This window comes from Manacus vitellinus, unplaced genomic scaffold (genome assembly GCF_001715985.3).
Source record: "Manacus vitellinus isolate BGI_N305 unplaced genomic scaffold, ASM171598v3 scaffold_44_pilon, whole genome shotgun sequence".
Lineage (NCBI taxonomy): Eukaryota > Metazoa > Chordata > Aves > Passeriformes > Pipridae > Manacus > Manacus vitellinus.
In genome coordinates this window covers 3047570-3067739 of record NW_021940565.1, presented here as the reverse complement: position 1 = coordinate 3067739, position 20170 = coordinate 3047570, and the positions used below count along the sequence as shown (strand labels likewise).

Below are 20170 nucleotides of genomic sequence, written 5' to 3'. Positions count from 1 at the left end.
CAGTTCAAGCACAAAGCCCCAGTTCAAAAGTAAGTCACAAAAAAGCACAAGTTTCTACAAGAACTCTTCCTCAAAACACTTTTTCCCCCCCTTTTAATATCTCAGACCCATTTTCTGAGTCAATTTCCTATGATCCTGCAAAGGCTGTTATTAAAACCAGACCAAGCGTAGCTGAAATTCCAGGGCTTAAAAGAAACATTTAATAGGCACAGGAGCTGGCCACACTGTCCCCCTCAGGTGATTTCCCCTGCAGCCCCTTCCCTGGGATTTCCTCCCTCGCAGTTTAGTCAGCAGGAGAAACCTGAAGTTTGGGCAGACCAGCAAACCCTTCCTTCATTCTTCAGCAGCTGAGATTTTTTTTTTGTCCGAGGCTTACATAGCTCTAAAAAAGAGAACTAGGATCCAGCCCAGAAGATGCATATTGCAGATATTTTTTCCACAAAAATGTCAGGCAGTCACACATTCAATTATGTATCTAGCTACAGCATTTAAAAATCACTGACCTCCTTTATCCACCAGTGCTTTTCATGCCACCAGTGGCAGTCCCGAACTGAGTCATTCACAGGCTGCTTACCCACGTGTCTTTTGTGCGCTAGAAAATTCCTTTCTGGTCTCCATCCCACCTAGCACTTTGGCATGAAAGAGATGATCATCAGACATGCTCTTGGCAAGCCACCTCAGGAAAGCAGTGTCCATGCAAAACCCCGGCCGGGCAGGATGAAGGAGACGTGCTGGCTGGCAAGGCGAGGGGAGAGGAGCCATGGTTCTCTCCGGCAGCACAACTGGCAGAACACTGGACCCCATCTCTCTCTCTAAGCTGGGGTTTACCCTCTGATGGCACAGAGGAAGCACCAGAGCCCTCTGGCCCAGCCCCAGGCTCTCCCACAAGGGGATGATCCTTGGGCTTCTTCCCTTCCAGCGCAAAGCTCAGAAAGGCAATTCCAGGTTTCTCCACAATGGCCCCTACTGCAAGCTACAGGATATCCACTAAGATGAAAGAGTGTGTTTTGTGGTTGGGCATTGATGCAACAACACCCTTTTCATAGCAAATACATAAAAATACTCCATTCCTTTGATATACCTCATTTATTTATTCTTCCTATTATAAGGGGTAATTATATTTGAAACACTAAGCCTCAAGTTTAAGTTACTGACAACTAAAACAGATCTCATCTATTTAAAATAAAGTTTTTCTCCAAAGGTTCTCCTCTCAATTACCATTTTTAAAATTGAAAATGTGCACATTTTATTTTTGTTTCTATTTAACTGGCGGGTTTGTTTTTTTTTCAAACCATGACTACTTTCAAAGTAACAGTTAATTTATCAAAAATGGAGAAACCCCTTTGTTCCAACATTGCCTGATCTGCCCAGCCCCTCATAATTTAAGAAGTTAATGAAGCCCTCGGAATCAGAGGTTTTCATATATATATATGTATATATGAGTGATTATGTGTATTACATCATTGTGAAAATAAACATTAAGGACATTTTATCCATATAACCTATATAAAAAAACAGTTAATGCCACAGAAAATTATAAAATATGCAAAGCTACTTTAAAAAGTCCTGATAAATGCAAAGCCCTGGGAAGAAAAGGAAACTATGTACCGCAGAAAATCCTGTTCCTTAACTAATTGTTTTGTACCATATGATCTACACTATGGACTGTTTTCAACTGGCTGTAAATTACTGGCCCTGTGGGACAAGAATCAGACTCCTACCAGTTTGTTCCACTGGTTCTGCAAGGATTGCTCCTGTTCTACCCCAGAAGAGCCATTACTTCCTCTGGTGAGGATTCAGAATGGCAGAGGTGAGGACCTGCACCCTGGCACCACTTCTGGTGGAGGGGTAGGTGACCTCTCTCTCTCTCTCTCTCTGAACCCCTGTGTGGGTACAACACAACCAGAACTGGGGGTCTTAATGTAAGGAAATCAGTGTCTTCCAACTGACTGACTGGAATTTTTTTTTAAATGAAAAAAATCTTCCTATCTTTTCAAAAAGTCGTATTTGTGCTAAAAATTGGTTCCTCAAAACAGCTTTGACTCTCTGTAGGGAATGCCCGTTTTTGCTTTGCTACAAAATTCCCTCAACAATGGCACTCAGCTTTCCAACAGAGCGCAGGGTCTGTCTGTTATGCCAGAGGGAGAGAACCATGCCACCACCAGGAAGATCACACATCTTACCTTGGGACACTGGGAGGAGCCCGGGTGGGCCGGGAAGGAACCTGGGGAGGTCCTCCATGGGCTTCTGCAGCACTTGGGAACGGAGGCAGTGGTCCTGGGCGGAACGGGACCGGGGGAGCCCCCGACTGAGGGCCTGGAGATGGGATTGCAGGAGCTGGTCCTCGGCCAGATAAAGGTCTGGTTGGGGGATTGTTTAATGTCGGTCTCCTTGGAGTTGAGGGACTTGGAGGAGGTGATCTAGTGAAATAACAGAGATTTTAAAAGTTTGTTAAGGTGGGGGTTTGTTTGTTGTATTTTATTTTACTTTAAACAGAAGTTAAAACCTTTTTTATGCCTATGGCAACTGTTTTTTCTTGGCATTTTCCTTTGCTGCCAATGTCAGAGGATCACATATAATTAAGTCCCACACTTTTTTCATTGACAACATACAAGTAAAGAGGTAAACATAATAGATTTTATTATTCAAGTTCTAAGAATGTGTTGTTAAGTGGGTTTTCTAGAACATAGAGCCTGAGATGCTGAATTATTGTAACAGCTTGCAAGAAAGAGGCCTTGTGGATGTACAACTGGGGTGACAGAAGTAGCTGCTATTTGAAGCATCAGAAAAGCTACAAATCCACTGGATGGTCTCCTACAAGGCAGATATTCCTGTCTGGTGTCACATACATATTCACAGAAGATGTATATGTGGGAAAATGTTTTGATTTCCCTCACAGATGTCATTAAAGACCTGGAGGAGCATCTTCCCAAAAAGACAGGCAGGGAGGGAGCTACTGATGCTGACTCCGTCTGCCTGTCCTGAATTTCAGGGCAATACAGATTGGAGGCTCCTCACCTGCGGGCCTGCTGAAGCCACGAGTCATCCACAGGAGGGGGAGCAGGGGTTGAGACGGTGCTAGTGCTGATGTCCCCAATGATTGCCAGGGCTTCCTTCAGCGCCTGGTACATGCGGAGCGTCTCATCCCGGCGCTGCGCCTGCTCAGCCGACTCCTCCATCAGAGTGTTTTGGTCCTCAGAAGAATACAAGTGAGCCAGGAGCTCTGCGTTGATAAATTCTTTTACCTATTTCATCAGGAAAAAAAAACAAAACAAAACAAAAAAAACCCCAAACCACCAAAGAAATAAACAAACAAAATCTCTGCGGGAAACACAACACTGAGCAAATACGGTGGAGACAGACATACCTCAATTTAACCAGTTTCTCCTACTAGTTTTCACCAGTTCTACTGGTCATGCAGTTTTTGTTAGGTCACATCAGGGACTGAAAGATGCAGAGCTCAGACTGAGCTGACGGTGCAGCAGCCTGAAGTCTAGCTGTGTCCCAAGGAAAGGCTGGCACATGCAGCTGGGCCCCGCAGCTGGAAAAGGATGGACTGGACCTTTTAGCAGCTGCCTGGACACAGATGGGCTTATGGCAATTACAGAGCCCCATTCTGAGGCAGCAATTCACATCTGACAATAAGATGGTTTTGTGCAGTCACTCCACAGTGCACTGGGGCCTTTTTTGGGTCTGTCTATGAAACACTAGACATGGTTGGAGCTAACACTGTTCTACATCTCTAAGGTGACACCTATGTTTACATTTCATTTCAAACAGGCTTCCCAACAGCTCCCAGGAGTCAGCTGGCATTTTGGTCCAATTCTAAATGGCTGACTGAGAGGTAAATGACAGTACCATCAGATATAGATTCCCCATGGAATTAGAATTTTCAGGCTTTATAACATCTGTGCCACTTATTTTCTTAGCAACAATTTACCCTACTGTAGACACTGTCTTTCATTTCCAACAACTCTGTCAGATTCTGAATATCTCATCCACACACACTCCAACTGAAGGGAGAAGTCTCCAAGTAATCTAATTTACTATAGTGATTTCCTGCTATGCCTGCCCTGGTTATGGAAACCTGGGCCACATTAAGAGACATAAAAAGCTAGAGGTACTCTGATTAAATAAGACTGTGGTAAATAGACCAACTGCTGACCTACTAAATCCTTGCATTTGAGACTTTGGTTGCTGTTCTAATCTATTTCTCATCTGGTGCTTTGCTCTATAAAACTCTTTTGAGCTGGAGATACTGACAATAATACATTCCCAGGATTCTGATTACATAAACCTGAGCTCCGTTTGTGCTAGTTTAGCAATGCTGATTTAAATCCTGACAGCGAGACTAAGGCACTGTTTGTGTTCAGGAGAGGTCAGTGAGAGCAGTCAGGCTGTTCAGGCAAGGGACCCTTTCTGGTCACCCAGCAATGAGAAGGTGGCCAGGACAGACCTCACAGGGAAACAAAACCATATTGCCTGGGCTTGGCTGTCATTCCCCATTCACGTATGACAGGAGATGCACAAATTATTAGCAAAGCCTGCAAAAATTTTCCATGAGTTTCATGCTGTTTTCCAGTAGATGGTACTGATCAAGAGCCAGAGTACACTACTTTCCTCATGATTGCCAAAAACTCCACATTAAAAACAGATATCGTAGTTAAACAGCATCACATTCTGCTCGATGAAATGAGCATTTTAATGGCATCACTTCAAAAAAAGAAGAAGAAGAAATCCTAAAATTAGATTAAGGCCAGAGCTGATTGTAAAAGCATTGTTAAACCACAAATATCTGTTTGAAAAAAATCAGCCTGTGACAATTATCATGAGAGGTCCCTGTCTGTTACTAGCAGGGGACTCAAGTAACTGCCTGAACCCCTCTGGAAAGGGAAGACTGCTGTGTTAAGGATGGTTCTTGGATCAGCCTCCTGCCCTCTGCAATCGGATGTGCTGTACTAGACAGAGGAAGATCTTCCACAGTAGCCACTTTCTCCAGCTTGGAAATGGAAGGGAAAGTGATGCTTACTCACACCTTTGATCCTTTCTGGAAAACAGACTCACAGGAATGGTTTAAAATGTTTTCCTTCACAGACCTTCAGTGAAAGTTGAACCACAGGAAGCATCCAAAAGGCCAGTGCCCTAAAACTTGCCCTGTCACTCTGAAGTGGGGTAAGGTAGGCTTGTAACTTCATCAGTGGGAAGACTACAACACACATCACTGCCTCAAATGCAAACACAACCCATTCCTCACCCTTCAGTTTGGTAGTAACGAGTACTTTGGAGTTTTTCTACTCAGCTGAGATCACTACCAGCACTGCTCATGGAGCATACACTGACTACTCTGAGACCACCCCTCAGAGAGGATACCAAGGATACCTGGGCACCATGAAATACAAACTGGAAATGTGTGTTTTGTTTGGGCATGTTTGAATTGCTAATGGTAACTCAATGCAGTTCTGTGTGGTAAAAGTATTTTCTTTTAAGGTAATCAACATCCACCCTAAGGGAACAATAAGCAATGCATTTGGAATACAATAGTCTAGGTTTAGGCCTCAAAATATGCTCAGGGACAACATCTGATTATTTTCTGTACACTGAGTTTGAATCCGATACTTTCCTTGGATTTTAAGTGCTTGTTTATGGGCCCACAAAGTGGAAAGGAAGTTCTAGGAAAACTTGGGAGGTTACAATTGTCATGGAAACAAACTCCTTGGGATCGATTTGTCTCCACAGTTTTGGAGGCAACATGATGGGGCAGCAGAAAATACAGAGTATGTTCATTAGGGGGGAAGGAGGGTGTCTCCACTTAACTCCTTGTGGATGTATTGAACTTCTGAAGACACCAAGGAACACACACACAGCTTAAAGGGACCCATCTTCCATCACAGCTCCACAGCTTTCCAGGTCTCTGCACAACCTTTTGGCATGGCTCAGCAGTCTTAATTCAACCATTTCTTTCTCTTTTTAATAGCCCTGATTTCTTTAAATTGACATTTTAGCTATTTTTAATATAGTATTTTATTGCCTATGCTGTACAGAAACAAGTTCATTAGTGCTTCTAGCCCCACTCTTCACAGTCCTTTAAAATGCTTTGATTCCTTGCCACCAATTTAAACTGCAGGATGGAGGGATAGGCCTGAGCTCACAAGGAAGCCCAAATGAGGCCAGCTGAAAGGTAGCTGATGTTTTAAGCATGTTTTTTCTGCGTGCCATGGCCAGCCAGCATGGCAGGCTCTATCAATGTCACTAACAGCTGATGAGATTGAAAGTATAAAATCTTACAGTAATCTACTTCTGAGTAACACACACACTTCAGAGACCCTTAAACGATTCCATACGAGGAGGTGAGTGGCAGAAAATTTAATGTAAGGTTTCAAAAGGAACTGCTCACCGAGCTCTGCCGTTGATGAAATGAGAGCTAAAGCCCAGCCCTTTCAAAAGGCACTGGAGATGGGCTAAAGTCAAAGCAGCAGGTTGCTAGGGGTGATCTGGAAAGAGCAGTGAGAACACACTCACCTTAAAAAGTCAAGAGTGTGGCTGATTTCTGGGAAAAAAAGGCAGTTCCATTATTCCCATGTTTTTTGTAAAACCTCACCCATGGTTAGACTTGCAGCCTGACTCCTCTAAAACTAAAGAAGTTAATGAAATATCACTTGCCCTCATGCAAAATTTCTACTTGTATTATATGTACCAGAAAATCCCACTGAAATTTTCTGTCCAACCACCTAACTCTTAAATGCAATACAAAGTCCACAGGGCTAATGAAATCCATCAGATGAAGGCTAGAGGTGGCTCTGAGTCAAAAGTAAATGCTACCTTCTAACCAGATTTGCCTCACAGCATATTGTATTCCTAAAGACTGACTGGTCTGATGACCTCACCGAAACAGTGCTACTCATAACTAGCAGGAGCTGTGCTCCCCATCAGTAATTTATATGGCAGCAGTGGCACTAATATTAAGTTTAGTTTTCAACAAGGTCCATTCAGAACTCTGCCAGGCAGCAAAGGCTGAGATCCTACTGCAGTGGAATAACAACAATGTCTGAAAGCCATTTCTTTAAGCAAAGAATCTTCGAATCTAAGAAAGACACACACAATAAATCAACCAACCACATCTGCTTATCTAAACAACACTGTCCAAGGTTTCTAGATTTATTCCTTTAAAATGGCAACCTGAAAATATAGAGAAACCCAAATAAAATAAGAACTACTTTACAAACCCATGACAAAAGGCTGTAGATTGAAAATCAAGGAAGCACAACTCTGCTTTGCTGCTCTCACAGACTGCCTAGATGGAGCTCCCAGTTTTCCCCTTTTTTTGGGGCAACCCCCCTGCCCCAAAACAACAAACAAGCCAACCCCAAACCAAGTGTGATGTACCTTTAAATAATAACTTACATTCTGACTGAGATGTACATTAATTCAGTCTTTAGCATTTTGGGGTAAGCACTAAAGGCAGTGTGCCAGCCTTTGAGAAGGCTGCAGAACTTCCTAGTACTATGGAATATTGGAATATTTTGTCTAAGAGTGTGACATTTATGGGGGTGTGTTGTCTTTAGAACATGCTGTTGCTGCTGCTGCATCCAAGAGGTGTGTTTGAGAGTAAGAGATTTGACAGACATGTTGAAACAATTTAGAACCCTGGCTGCTACTTACGTTATTGATCATAAGATGCATGATTGTTTTCGGTATCAAATCTCGGATACATTTGTTAATAATAGACATGTAGGAGTCCACAAGGTTTCGAATTGTCTCCACCTGTCTCTCCAGCTGGGGGTCCATTGAAAAATTGTCTGCTTGGCCATTCTCCTCATTTTCAGTCTACACAAAAGAAAAATAAAAGTCAAGTCTTTCAGATTGCAGTAAACTGGAAATATACTGGGGGGAAAAAAACCCTGGACTTAAACTGTAGTAATCCAGCAAAGTAACTCATACAAAGACTACCCAGAGGTTAAAATATAAAGTACTGGACTTTAACATTAATGTTCAGCATCATGAAATTAGGACCTTTAAAGTTAATGCCATATGAGACCTTTTGCACAAAGTACATTATATATTTCCAAACAAATATTAAAGAAAGCGTTCAGACCAAGACTTGTGGTGATAAATGACACACCAAAAAATTATCACCTCAGATCACATACTGCAAAACTTACTAACAAATCTTTTACCATTCAGATTCAGTCAGCTTGACCCATGCAAGAAAGCAGCACCCTAAGTCTGGATTTTGAATTGTACCCTCCTATGGGTAAAATCCACCCATGTTACTTAAGGCTGACTTGTTTGTGACAAATTCCATAGTTCAGCCTCAAACCTGTTGGGTGAGAATAGCACCTATATAAACAAAGGATTTATGAAGGATAACAGCAAAAGCATCAGTGGTTCCAGTGCTCAAGGCTCAGCAAAACATTTGCTGGATTATATATTAGAGGTCTCTTTTTCATTGGACAGAAAAACACTTCTTTGTATGTAAACAGCTGAGCTAATTAAAGAAAATACCAGGAACTTTAACTAGAAGCTAAAAAGTCTGTACTTTGCTCCAGTCTGGCCTGTATAAATATAAGAAAACCTAAAAAAAGAATAGTAGCCTTTTGGTAAAAAGCAAACTGCTTTCTGAGGTTCAAAGGTGCCAAAAGAAAGGAATTTCTACCCAGAAAGTACAAAGAACAACGCTCCCCAAACTCTGACATATAATACTTCTCCGTGAAAACGACCACCAGAGCCTTGGTACCTTGAACTATAAAATCTAAATCTGTTCGGTGGATACCTGGAAGCATAAAAATCACAGAATCCCAGAATGGTTTGGGTTGGAAGGGATCTTAAAGCTCACCTCGTTCCTGCCACGGGCAGATTCCTGCAGGCACCCCCTTGCACTAGCCCAGGTTGCTCAGTGCCCCACCCAACCCGGCTTTGAACATGACGAAAGAGAAAGTACTTGCAAAACTGAAGAACCCAATAAGGAGAACTAGTTATGTATCAGCCAGAGCCCTACTAGCACAGCTCCATTTACAGTGGAGTGTTTAGCTAAAATCTGCATATCTCTGGTGCTTTAGAGAATCTTGGAGCAGCTGAAATGAGTATCTCAGCCATCAGTGAAAGGCCACTAGAGCTAGATATGCAAACATCACCAAAGAGGCTTCTCCTTGCATGAAATGCCTTCTTACCAGGCCACAAAGGGATTTCTGGTTTAATTTCCTAATGCAGGGCCAGTTTCTGCTCATTTAGCACTTCATATCTACTCCTTTTAAACTACATCTTGGTCAGTCCAGTCTAAATGAAATGAGGTGTTTGTGCTTTGTTAAGTTACAGTTTTGTACCATTTAGAAACAAACCCAAGTGACAGCAAAAGAAGTTTCAAAAGTACAGGTGAACTACTGAAAGAACAGCTAATCTTTAAAAATAATTAGCAATGCTTCCTAAAAATCTTGGGACTGTGGAGGACACTGAGAGAACTCTTGATGAAAATAGGGTTTTCTATGCTGAAACACCAGTAGATACATACCTAATAAACCTTAATAATTTTGTTAATAAACTGCATATGCCAAAAAGTCACAAAGTGCAGATTGAGTATCTTCCTCAGTCTCCATGTCTGAAGAGAAACTAATGTTAAGTTTTCCCGTGACATATCAAATAAATGGAAAATCATACATCTGTCATATATCTGCAGATTTTAGCCAAGCAAACCAAAAATGGCCCCTTCCCAGTTCCTCTGAATTTGACTTCTATTCTCTTTCTTCTTCACTATATAAAGTGCAGTTTTTTCATATATCTTTTTTCTTTTGTTTTTTTTTTTTTTTCACTGTTTAAATTACAGATTGCAGTAAGATTTGTAGCTGGCTAAGCAGTAAAGTGACAGATGTTTATCATTATCCTCATCAAGAGAATGTAAAGTAAAAATAGTAATTTTTCTCTGATCTTTAAGGCAAAGGGTAATAGTGTCTTGTTTGAAACTGTAACAGAACTGACTTCATATTGTTGATTTATTTTCTCTGAAATCAAAAAAGATCAATCTTCTACGAGTTTACAGTAATTTATTATGAAAGTTTCTGGCCATAGTATTCCTAATGATTTGATGTCTCAACTGAAGGCTTTTCATGCCAGAAACCATCTTGTTTGCATCACATCAAGCAGATGGAAATCTGCTTCCAACAGATTTCTGTGCCCTGCAGTACACCTACAGGCTTTCTTTGGTCAGCTGCCTCTGCGTTGTGCCAACGGCAGCATCCATAGATGAGGTTGCTTAGTAAAGCTGGGCATCACAAGGGATAGAGACACCCTATTCCATCTCCAGGCCATTCTTTGACAACAGCTGTTTTCTCACCGAGCACCACAGTGGTTCCAGGTTCAGTGCAAGCCACCCCTCAGCCCAAGACCCTGTCCCTCTGCATTCTGGAAAGGCTCCTGTGAGTCTGCTGCAAGGGATAAACCCACACCAGAACCCATCAGCAACGTCCCACATCTCTCTGCCTGCAGCTGAACAGAACGGTCAAGCTGAGCAGGAAAGGAGAATGAAGAAGTGGAAACAGGTTTCTGTGCCTCCTTTCCCAACAGCCAAGGCAGCCCCAGTCCTTTCAGTGTTCCTCATCCTTGAGCCAGAACTTGCTAATTCCAACAGCAAGTGTTAAGTGACAGCATATGAATCTGGGCTAAGTTTTCAGTCAGTTGACTCTTGCTTAACACTGCTATTAATTGTTGACAGGAATGGAATATTATCACTTCAAACGAACACAACTGCAATTACTTTAGGGACCTTTGTAAGCCTCCAACAAAGAAACTACAGAAGAAGCTGGAGCACTAAAAACCAGGTAAATAAAATTAATTCATCTTGGAAAACCCAAGTTCAGAATATCCAATGAAAACACACCAAAGCTACAGAGAAGCAACAGGTGAAAACACCACAGACAAGGGAAGGTAACCCGGGAGCCAGGACGGTGCTTCCATTTATGTACACACCCCCACAGGGAGAAGGTCCTTCCCTTCAGCTCTCTGCACTTCAGAAGACTGAAAATAATATCCATTCCTCGCACACTGCTGTGGGTCTCACCTGTCCTTCAGATCTGCCCTGTACTCCCTGCATGGAAAGGATTGAAACCCAAAAGTACACACCACTGCTACTCTGCTGCTTTCCCACATTTACACACCTTCTGCACTGAGAGCGTGTTAAGGATTAACTAACGTGTCATACAAGAGCAGACTAAAAACTGCATGTGAAATCCAAACCACTTAAGTTTGTGGGAATTTTACTGCTGGCTGCAGTGGAAATAAGATTTCACCCTACACATGCATTTCTACTGGAAAAGTTTTCGATCTTCTGAAGACTGTAAACTCTCTGCTGCAACAGGAATGATTTAGTGCGGTGCAAAGGGATGTGGGCAGGAGGAATTGTGTGCATTTCAAAACAAAGGAGCAGCATCTTAGAATATCAGGATAATTTTCCTGACTGTAGAAATTACAAGCGTGTTGAAGAACGTCCCAAGAAAACGTAATGAAAAGTGATTCCTTTTAAAATTCACAGCAAAACTGGGTAACATAGTGAAAACAGTCCTGAGCTGGCCACACAGAGAGCGCAATACTTCTAATTTCCATGATTTCATTACATTCAGGGCAGCTGCCAGCATATTTAAGAATGTCTTGTATAACATTCCTGATGTCAGTTCCAAGAAGGAGCATTTGTCTAGCGTTTTCATTAGAGAAGTGTATCAAGCAATTTTCTGTAATCAAAAAGGCATTCTACTAGGAATGACCAAGAGGAAGCAGATTGGAAGGTGAGTGACTCCAGGGTAAAAAACCAGAGCAGCAGCAAAACAATTCTCTGTACACTAAGGAATACGTCCATGGCTTCAGTAAGAAATTGCTCATTTAAGAGTTGCTTTTGGATCTTTCATTTACAGATGCAAGTTCATAACAACAACCACCACCTGAAAATTTATTATTCCCTCCAGATTTTATTTATGCTTTAATTCACAGTTGCCAAATATAGAATCTATTTCATCTATTCCTGTCCAAGAAATATTTTCTTTAATGCACGAACACTCAGCACACTACAGTTGTCTTAAACCCCCCTGCTTTTTCCTAAATCTTTCCATTGACTCTCTCTCCACTGCAGTTTGATGCTGCTGTATATATAATTTAGCTAAGATCCTCTCAGCTGTACATAGCGTGCCTTTTGCCAGAGGACTGCTGAAACCACATGATGGCTTCACACAGTGAGGTTTTCTTATTGGAAGGAACCACAAGTAAATGACAATACATTACTTTTTGTGTATTTACAACAAAGCAAGCAGCAGAGAAAGAACACTTCCCGGGTAGCTTGGAAGTTGTCCTTTTCCCTCACAGAGGGTGACTTTGCCACTCTCTTCCATGCTTTCAGCATCTTCTGACTTTGTACTGCTGTTCCCTTTACTGAGCCACCCACAGGCAGCCCCTTTCAGCTGTTAGGCTTTCATTAGCAGCCTTGAACTCCTCTAAGCAGAGGTTATGATCCAGCTTCCCTTACACACACAATCTCTCTCACTTCATAACCCCTGAGAAGAATGATACACCCTAGGCTCAATTTGATTCCCAAGTATTTAACTCTCTGGATTAGCTTAAACAATCATCTACTCAGATTCTTCTCTGTGGTTACAGACATTGCATAGTACAGACCATTAGCTAAATCCTCCTGCTGAATCCCCATACTGCTCCCCAAGTACTTACATGGCTTTAGCCATCCCAAACATTAAGAATCTATGTCAGGCTCTCTTCCTGCCTTCTTCAATCAAGAAGCTGATTTGAAACTATGAGACTGAAAGGAATGATGTATTACCAGAACTCGAACAATCTGGAGTTACTTTCATCTTACAGTTTTTAACAGGTTGACAACTAATCATGTCAAATTAATCCAATCTCATTTTAGAGCAGGGGTTCAGATCTTACGGGTAAGGTACTAACATGAGATATCACATATTTCAGACCTCAGTAAAGCTTTCTGACACAATCTCATGTGACATTTTCATTAATGGAAGTGTGCTCTCCCTGCAGTTACTGGTTGGATACTCATTTCCATAGAAAAGCTGTCAAGCTGGAAGACTCTATGAAAGGAGACTTTCATATGGGCTGTGTTTTATAACGTGCTTATTAAAGCCTTAAAGCTCAGGATGGTGGGTTATAGCCTATGCTTATTTTACTCACAGATAAGAAGAAACTGGAAGAGAATGGGAACAAGTTACATGACAGGACCAGAGTTCACAATGACCTAGAGAAACAGCTTAAAAATCTAGATGGATTCATTATGAACAGAAAATATTTGACTTGGGCTGGAACAAATCAGTTACAAACATACAGCCACTTAAGGAGCAGTTCAGCAGAAAAGGAACTGTATCCACTGTGCAATATAAACAGAATATTAGTCAACAATGTCTTGCTATTATGAAATCAGTACAAGAATTGTGCATCCTGTGCTGGTTATCACACTACCAGAAATTTATGGCACGTTTTGAGAGCGTTCAGAGGAAACCATTGAAAATTACATTCAGGGTTCTGTAAAATTTTACCTGAAAGGAAAAGTTAAGATAATTAGGACTGATGAGTTCAAAAGAAATCACTTGTGGAAGGGTAGAGATGAGTGTCTTTGCAGATACAAAAAGATGCCAAATAAATATTTGGAAAGTGTTATATGGTAAGAACAGTGAAGCACAGAAATGGATGGACTAGAAAAGTTGCAAATCTCCCCCAAAGATTAGACCGACATCCCTCAGAAATGGCCTAGGTACAGAGATCCTGCCTTGAGGGAAAGAACTAGGCAGCCTCTTACAGCCCATCCATCCAGTGGGTGATACTGGGTGCAACAGGAAAAGGGATTTCTGAAAATGAAAGAAAAAATAAAAAATTACAATGTCCTGTATTTTTTATTCTATGCAAAAATCAAGTAAAAAAAATAAAACCTTACTGTCAATAGCCCTCTTCCCTGAAAGAATCTGCATTCCAGTTTCACCATTTGCTGCCATGTTCATCTCTCACACAAAGGACTTTTACATAACCCTCCCTGCACTGCAAGTTTTGATTTGGGGCCAACAGCTGCTTCATGCCTTTCAGAACAGACTGCTGGACAAGCAAAAGCAGAAAGAGGCTGGCATAAGGAAAACAGCACCTTTGTTTATAAAACAAATACTACTTTGGAATTTGCAAACTTTTCAAAGAATTTCCTTGTCATAACAACACATGAAGTGCCCCATATTTATAAAAGCACATTAGAAAAAAAAAATCTAGGATGTGAGATACTATTGGCACGATATTTGCTCTTACTTCAGTGTAGAAGGAGGTCAGTGGATATTGGGAAGTCACAAACAGCAGTGAGTTACCCTGGAATTCAAGTCATGATGATGAAGACTTGAAGTGCAATGATTAGCCCCGATGATGTTCAGGCTGACATTTATTGTGTATTTGTTACACATTTCCAGAGACAGCAGCCTGATCCAGCAGTGGACATTAACTGTGAGGGGGATAGGATCATTTGCTGTGAAGGGAAGTAATCAATGGGTGGAGGCATCAGCCGGACATCTGAGGATTACAGGATTAAAGCTACTGGCTGTGGTATGCAGTCCACTAAGAACAAAAAAAAAAATACAAATCTGGGAGCTTCTACAAAAGAAGCTGAAAACAGAAAGCAAGAAAATTAGTGCTGATCAGAGAAATATTTAGAGTCATCACAAAGACTAAAATAACACCTTGCCTTTTATATCTGTTATTTACCTCCTTACCAAAACCATTCTTAGAAGGAATGCGAGTCATACTGATCACTACTGAGGATTTTTACTTGGCAGCAACTATGCAAGAGAGGGTAGCTAAAAAATTTTCCTTATTCCAGAAACAGCGCACAAGACTCACCTTAAGGATTCCTTTAGGAACAAGGAATTGTCTTATTTTACAAAAGTGGGGCAACTTAGTGCTCAGTGCATGGACAGTGGTTGGGTGAAATACATTTCCCAAGATTACATGTTAGTATAGTTTAAGTAAGTCTAGTTTATGACTTAATGTGTCTGTGTGCATGACATAAGAATTGCATGTTTCTCATCAAATGTGATCACTTTAGAAGTAGGCACCCAGAATAACGAATAAAACTCACAATTCTGTTTTTCCTAGATCCTGTACTGAACTCCTATTCCATGGTCCCCCTTCACTTCCTCCAGCTGACATGGTAACTTCTCAGCACCCACCAGCCTGGTTGCAATAACTGTGACCAGAGGAGGAGGAGGAGGGCAGCGTGCAGATCCCTGTGCACGCCAGGAGGGACGGGCTCGGAGGGGCCTTGCACTGGGGGAGCTCTGTACAGCATCCAGGGCACGGGCTCTATAAATTACAGCCTTGTCTTTTATTTTTACTTGATCTAATGCAATGCGTCTCCTCTAACTCCACTCTTTTCCGTAATTAATGGTGTCTAGGAAAATATTCTGAAATTCTCCTTTGATAAGCACCTAGACAAACGTGATGTTTCCTCTCTGAGATGCAAAAGAGGACATTAAACTGTTTTCACCCCCACATCCCTCAAGCCATGAGAAGTACCAGATCTGTCTCTGCTGGGCCAGACTAAGCCCTGGTTCACCACAAACTCAGTGCAGGACCGACAAATGATCTCCACAGTAAATGATGCAAATAAGAAATGTCAGCATGTTCCAAAATTCCTCACTTAATCTTATTGCCAGTTGTATAGTCTGGATAATCAGTAAATAAATCCCTCTAACTTTGCTCAAATCCTTAGGGGTGGAATACACAGAGAACACTTTCTACTTCATCCTCGTTAACCTTCCCAGCTCTAAACAAAGTAATTTCCTACTCTTCTTAGTGTCTGATTTTTCCACTGACCTCTGCAACACCTGATTTAGCAGCAATGATTTCTCACTTGTGATTTCTCTTTCGAACTGGCATTGTTCTTTCTCCTCACACATGTGCTTGCTGGAATAGCACGAATCAGCAAGATTTAAAACCTTCCATTCTCAAGTTTGAAGCCCCTAAAGGCAAATTGCAGTTGTGATGCCAAGGAACACAGTCCTACGTTATTTGACTTTTCCTCGGCCAGGCTGACAGCAGAGGGGGAGGGAGGGAGGAAGGAAAGGGGAAGGGAGAGGAAGATGGCATTTTAATAGCACCCACACTGATTTCACACAGTTGGATCGCTGTGCTCCGGAGCGGCACCATTTCCGTTCCTTTGCCTCCCATTCAGTCAGCACTGCTCACCCAGGCTCCATGGGAAGGATTCTCAATCTTTTTCTCCCAGCATGGACCCCATCCTAGCACAGAAATCTGTCTTGTGGACACCTCCCTACCCCGCCTTTTACCCTGAATTTTGACAGACTATTACTAACTCAAGCCTTGCAGGGACCACCCTACCCCACATCGCAGATGTGACTAAATGAGCCAACAGTCCTGCCAGGACAAGAGGGATTATCCCCCATCTCTTGCCCCAATTCTCATACTTTCTGTGGCACCCACGGTAATTGCTTGTCTGAAAAAAAAATTCATAACAGGAACGTATGTAATTTAATTTAGCAAGTGGACATACAAGAACCACCAGTATCTTAAGCTGTTAAATCTGCCTTTCCCAGATGTTAGTCATATACAAAACATATCTCAGCCAGAGTTCTCATCAAAACATTCATTTGATAATTCAGGTCCTGAGATTCAAAGCTCTCATACACATTAATGGATTTTCCATAAGCCCTTCGTCAGGCAGAGTCACAGTGGTCTACAAATTCTGGCAGGAACTCCTACCCCACTGACCAATGATCACCACTTCCATACTCCCCATCTAAGATGCCCTTTAACTTTGCAAGCAAGAAGTGATCTGCAACATTTCTGTAGCAAAAAAGCCTCAAAACCAATCAGAGGAGGAGTTTGAAAACACCAAGCACTTTACTGAAGTGTAACAAATATATCTAAACAAAAGAAAATCATAGTGTAACAAATCTATCTAAACAAAAGAAAATCATCCATCCAGAAGCATTTTGGATTCATGCCACAAGAACAGAAATTGAAAATAATTGGGTAAATTATTTTCAGGGTAAGAAATGAGTTGTGAGCAACTGTGCTGCACACAACATTTATGACATGGCTTCCATTTTGTATAAATATGCCAAACCCTTCTATTTATTCTATAAAACCAGTAGAAAATGAAAGATTTTTTTTTCCCCTCCCTAAAATAAATTTTAAGAGACAATGAGATTCTGGTAAGTTAATACACATCTGTAAGCAAGAAACATAAAGACTTCATGTTATAAGACCACATTCTTGTTGGCACAAACCACAATGAAACTATAAAAGTTAAAGTCGCTCCAACCTCCTCTCTTTGAGCAAGGTAAAAAGGACATTAGTGATTAGGACTCTCACCTGAGGTCCAAGCAGACACCACATGGAGTTTACCTCTGCAGTTAAGATCACCTGGCTTTACTGTTGCCACAAACAACCCTAACCTCGCCTTTCAGTTGGTTATTTCTGCAATTTAACTTTTTAAATGACCTATGCCATTTTCAGTTCAAAAGGATTGATTTTTTCCCTCCTTCTGTTACTGATAAGCAGCAAAAGGTGAAGTCAAGACTCATCTGATGTCTCCGATTTTGCAGCTCTTGTGTAATAATGTACAGCCAAGGAATCCCCGTCCTCGTGGTAGCACGAGGACAACACAAAGGTCTTTTGGGCAGGGAGCAGTAGCTCCCACACACACTCCCAAGGACTGGAACTGCTTTTGTCAAGAAGACAAAAAACTGCCACACCATTAGGGCTCCCCTGTCTCCCATTCCAGGGTGTATGCCTGCTGAGCAAAGCTGGGCAGGAGGAGCCGTGGCTTAACCTACCGTCCCAATGACTGAATGTCTCACAGTGCAGTTACAGACACAAGAGTTTCCCTCTTCTTCCCCTATGGTTCTATTCAAAAATGTTTTCTGCAATAAAATTACTGTGAGACAGCTAAATCCAAGGGCGGGCATGGAATTTGAACCCATGGCCTTCTGGCTCGGAGGTGAGACTATTCCTAACTGAGCCAAAGTGACACATACATAATATGCTTTCAAGGTTTTTAGAGAGCTCTGTCATGATTTAAAAACACTAAGTCTTTGTGGTACAAACCACAGGGCAGGAAAGAGCTGGGGCTCCCTTTTTACTGCTAATTTTAGCCGATGAATTGTTTATAATGTCCTGCAAAATACATAAAGCCTTATTCTGCCTTAAGCCAAGAGAGAACAGCCCTTCAAAACTGATTCTTAATTATAGTGTTCCCCTGCTAGATGGGATGGAGCAGGTTCCAAAATTGTGTCAGAGTATATGAAGTGATAAAATGAGGATGGGTGAGCTATTTTTAAACACACTCAAAGACTTTGAGGTCAAAATCCCTGAATTTATAGCCTTATGACCATATTAGTATTAATCCATTCATGGATTATTAAGACCTGCATGGCAAGATTCAAGTACTTAATTTGAGACACCTTCTGGCTTCAGAGCACGTGTTTCCTACCAGTCTGCCTGCCAAACTCAGGCCCCCCAGGGAGCCACCTTTAAGCACAGGTTATATGCCTGCTGCAGACAGGCATTTGGGAGACAAAGGGGACGAGATGCTTCATTCTCAGCGTGTTCCCTCCTCCTCTCTTTTCCCAAGACATTCTGCAAGTGAGAGGCCTTTCCAGATGGGCAGGAAGTGAGTGCATTATAGAGAGTTTGAGGAGTCTTAGGCAAAAGCACCTTATTGCTCCTTACCCTGCCCAGTCTGGAAAGCTAATCCAGCCTCAGGTCCTGGTGATATTCCCTCACCACAGTTGTGTTTCCATCTGAAGAGGGCAGCTGGGCACCTGCTGCTGGGACAGGGTGGAGAGGAACATTCAGCCTGGTTTAAACAAAACCTGTCCTGACCCTGTCCTCTCCTACACAGTTTGTTCCCCACCACAGGGAGAGAAGCTCCACAACAACTCCTGAAACACACCTTCAACTATTTAGAAAACCCAAATTTGTCACAAAATCATTGTTCTGCTTATGGAAATAAACCATGTACAGGCATCACCTGGGAAGGACTGGCCCTGCCTTTGCCCCCACAAGCTTCCCAGCACTGCTGAGTGCTACTCCTGATCTCAGGCTTGACTCATGGCAGCATCTGGCTGTGTTAAAAATCTGTCACCTGCTGTACACATACTGGTTTCTTTTCAGCCATGATCAACATATACCTTTTTATTTCAAATAGGAAAAAAGTTACGAATTGAGAAGAAACCAAGTGGACAGAATTTCCCTGCTTTACAAGTCAGAGTGGAAATAGACCCTTTTCCCTGTTGTCCTTTACAGCGTACATTACCTTTAGGTACATCTTTCTCTAGAGGCCAAGCCAGTGGCAGCAAAGGCTTTAGGGCTCTGAGGACACTGCAAAATTATTTGCACCATTTACATTGTTAATTTTGTAACTGATGTAAGGTTTTATGGGAAGCCACTGCGCAGAGACGAGCCGCTATACTGGAAAAGACCAGACGGGAGTTAGAAATATCAGAGGAAAACAAAAGGCTTTAGAGCTATTTTCAAGTGAGGGGATTTCTTTTTCCAATTTTTGCAATTGCATTTACCTGAGCATCACTTAAACTTGTAATATTTTTTTTCCATTTGGATTTCCATGCAGTGACATGTAATATAAAATACTAATGAACTGTAGATGGCCAAGGTAAAACCAAAAACTAGTCAAAACAAAACTCAAATCCTTTCCTTGATTGCTTATGGATTTATAAAGCCATAAAACCATGTAATAAGTACAAAACAAAAGCCTTGTAAAAAAAAGGTTTAGTATAAAAAAAGGCTAAGTGAGCAGTTAAAAAAAAAAAAATCAAGTGTTCTTGGTTCTGTTAGTAATTAATGCATACTCATGTTTAGATCAAAAGGAGTCCCTGGAATGGGTTGTGCATTATATCTACCAGAAGATCACAATGCACTTAATAGCATGAGAGGGTCTCCCACTTGGAGCAACGCTGAATGAATCCATGTTCCTACTTAGGCATTTTGCACATATTTTAAATTTTTACAAATCCATGGTATTAAACCATGAAGTCTCATTCTCTCAAAACTTCCCTGTCTTAGTCTGAAAATCTTTACCATTGTAAGAGCAATGTGGTGAGTTCAGGGACGCCTTCTCTCCTTGAGGTCAAGAGCTGTCATTCCTGTATGGATACAG

At 41.7% G+C, this 20170-nt stretch overlaps 1 protein-coding gene across 10 annotated transcripts in view; it reads right to left on the bottom strand.

Moving 5' to 3' along the window:
* Window positions 1–20170, bottom strand: part of DNM3 (dynamin 3) — a 169806-nt gene that overhangs the window by 16970 nt on the left and 132666 nt on the right. For all 10 annotated transcript variants that reach the window (XR_003916052.1, XM_029962280.1, XM_029962282.1 and 7 more), the window contains 3 exons: window positions 7660–7824; window positions 3019–3245; window positions 2184–2420 (listed from right to left, as the gene is read on the bottom strand). Coding sequence is in view for 9 of the 10 variants with exons in the window: in XM_029962280.1 (XP_029818140.1) it covers window positions 2184–2420; window positions 3019–3245; window positions 7660–7824 (629 nt within the window). In the remaining variant the exon portion in view is untranslated. The remainder of the gene's footprint in view (window positions 1–2183; window positions 2421–3018; window positions 3246–7659; window positions 7825–20170) is intronic.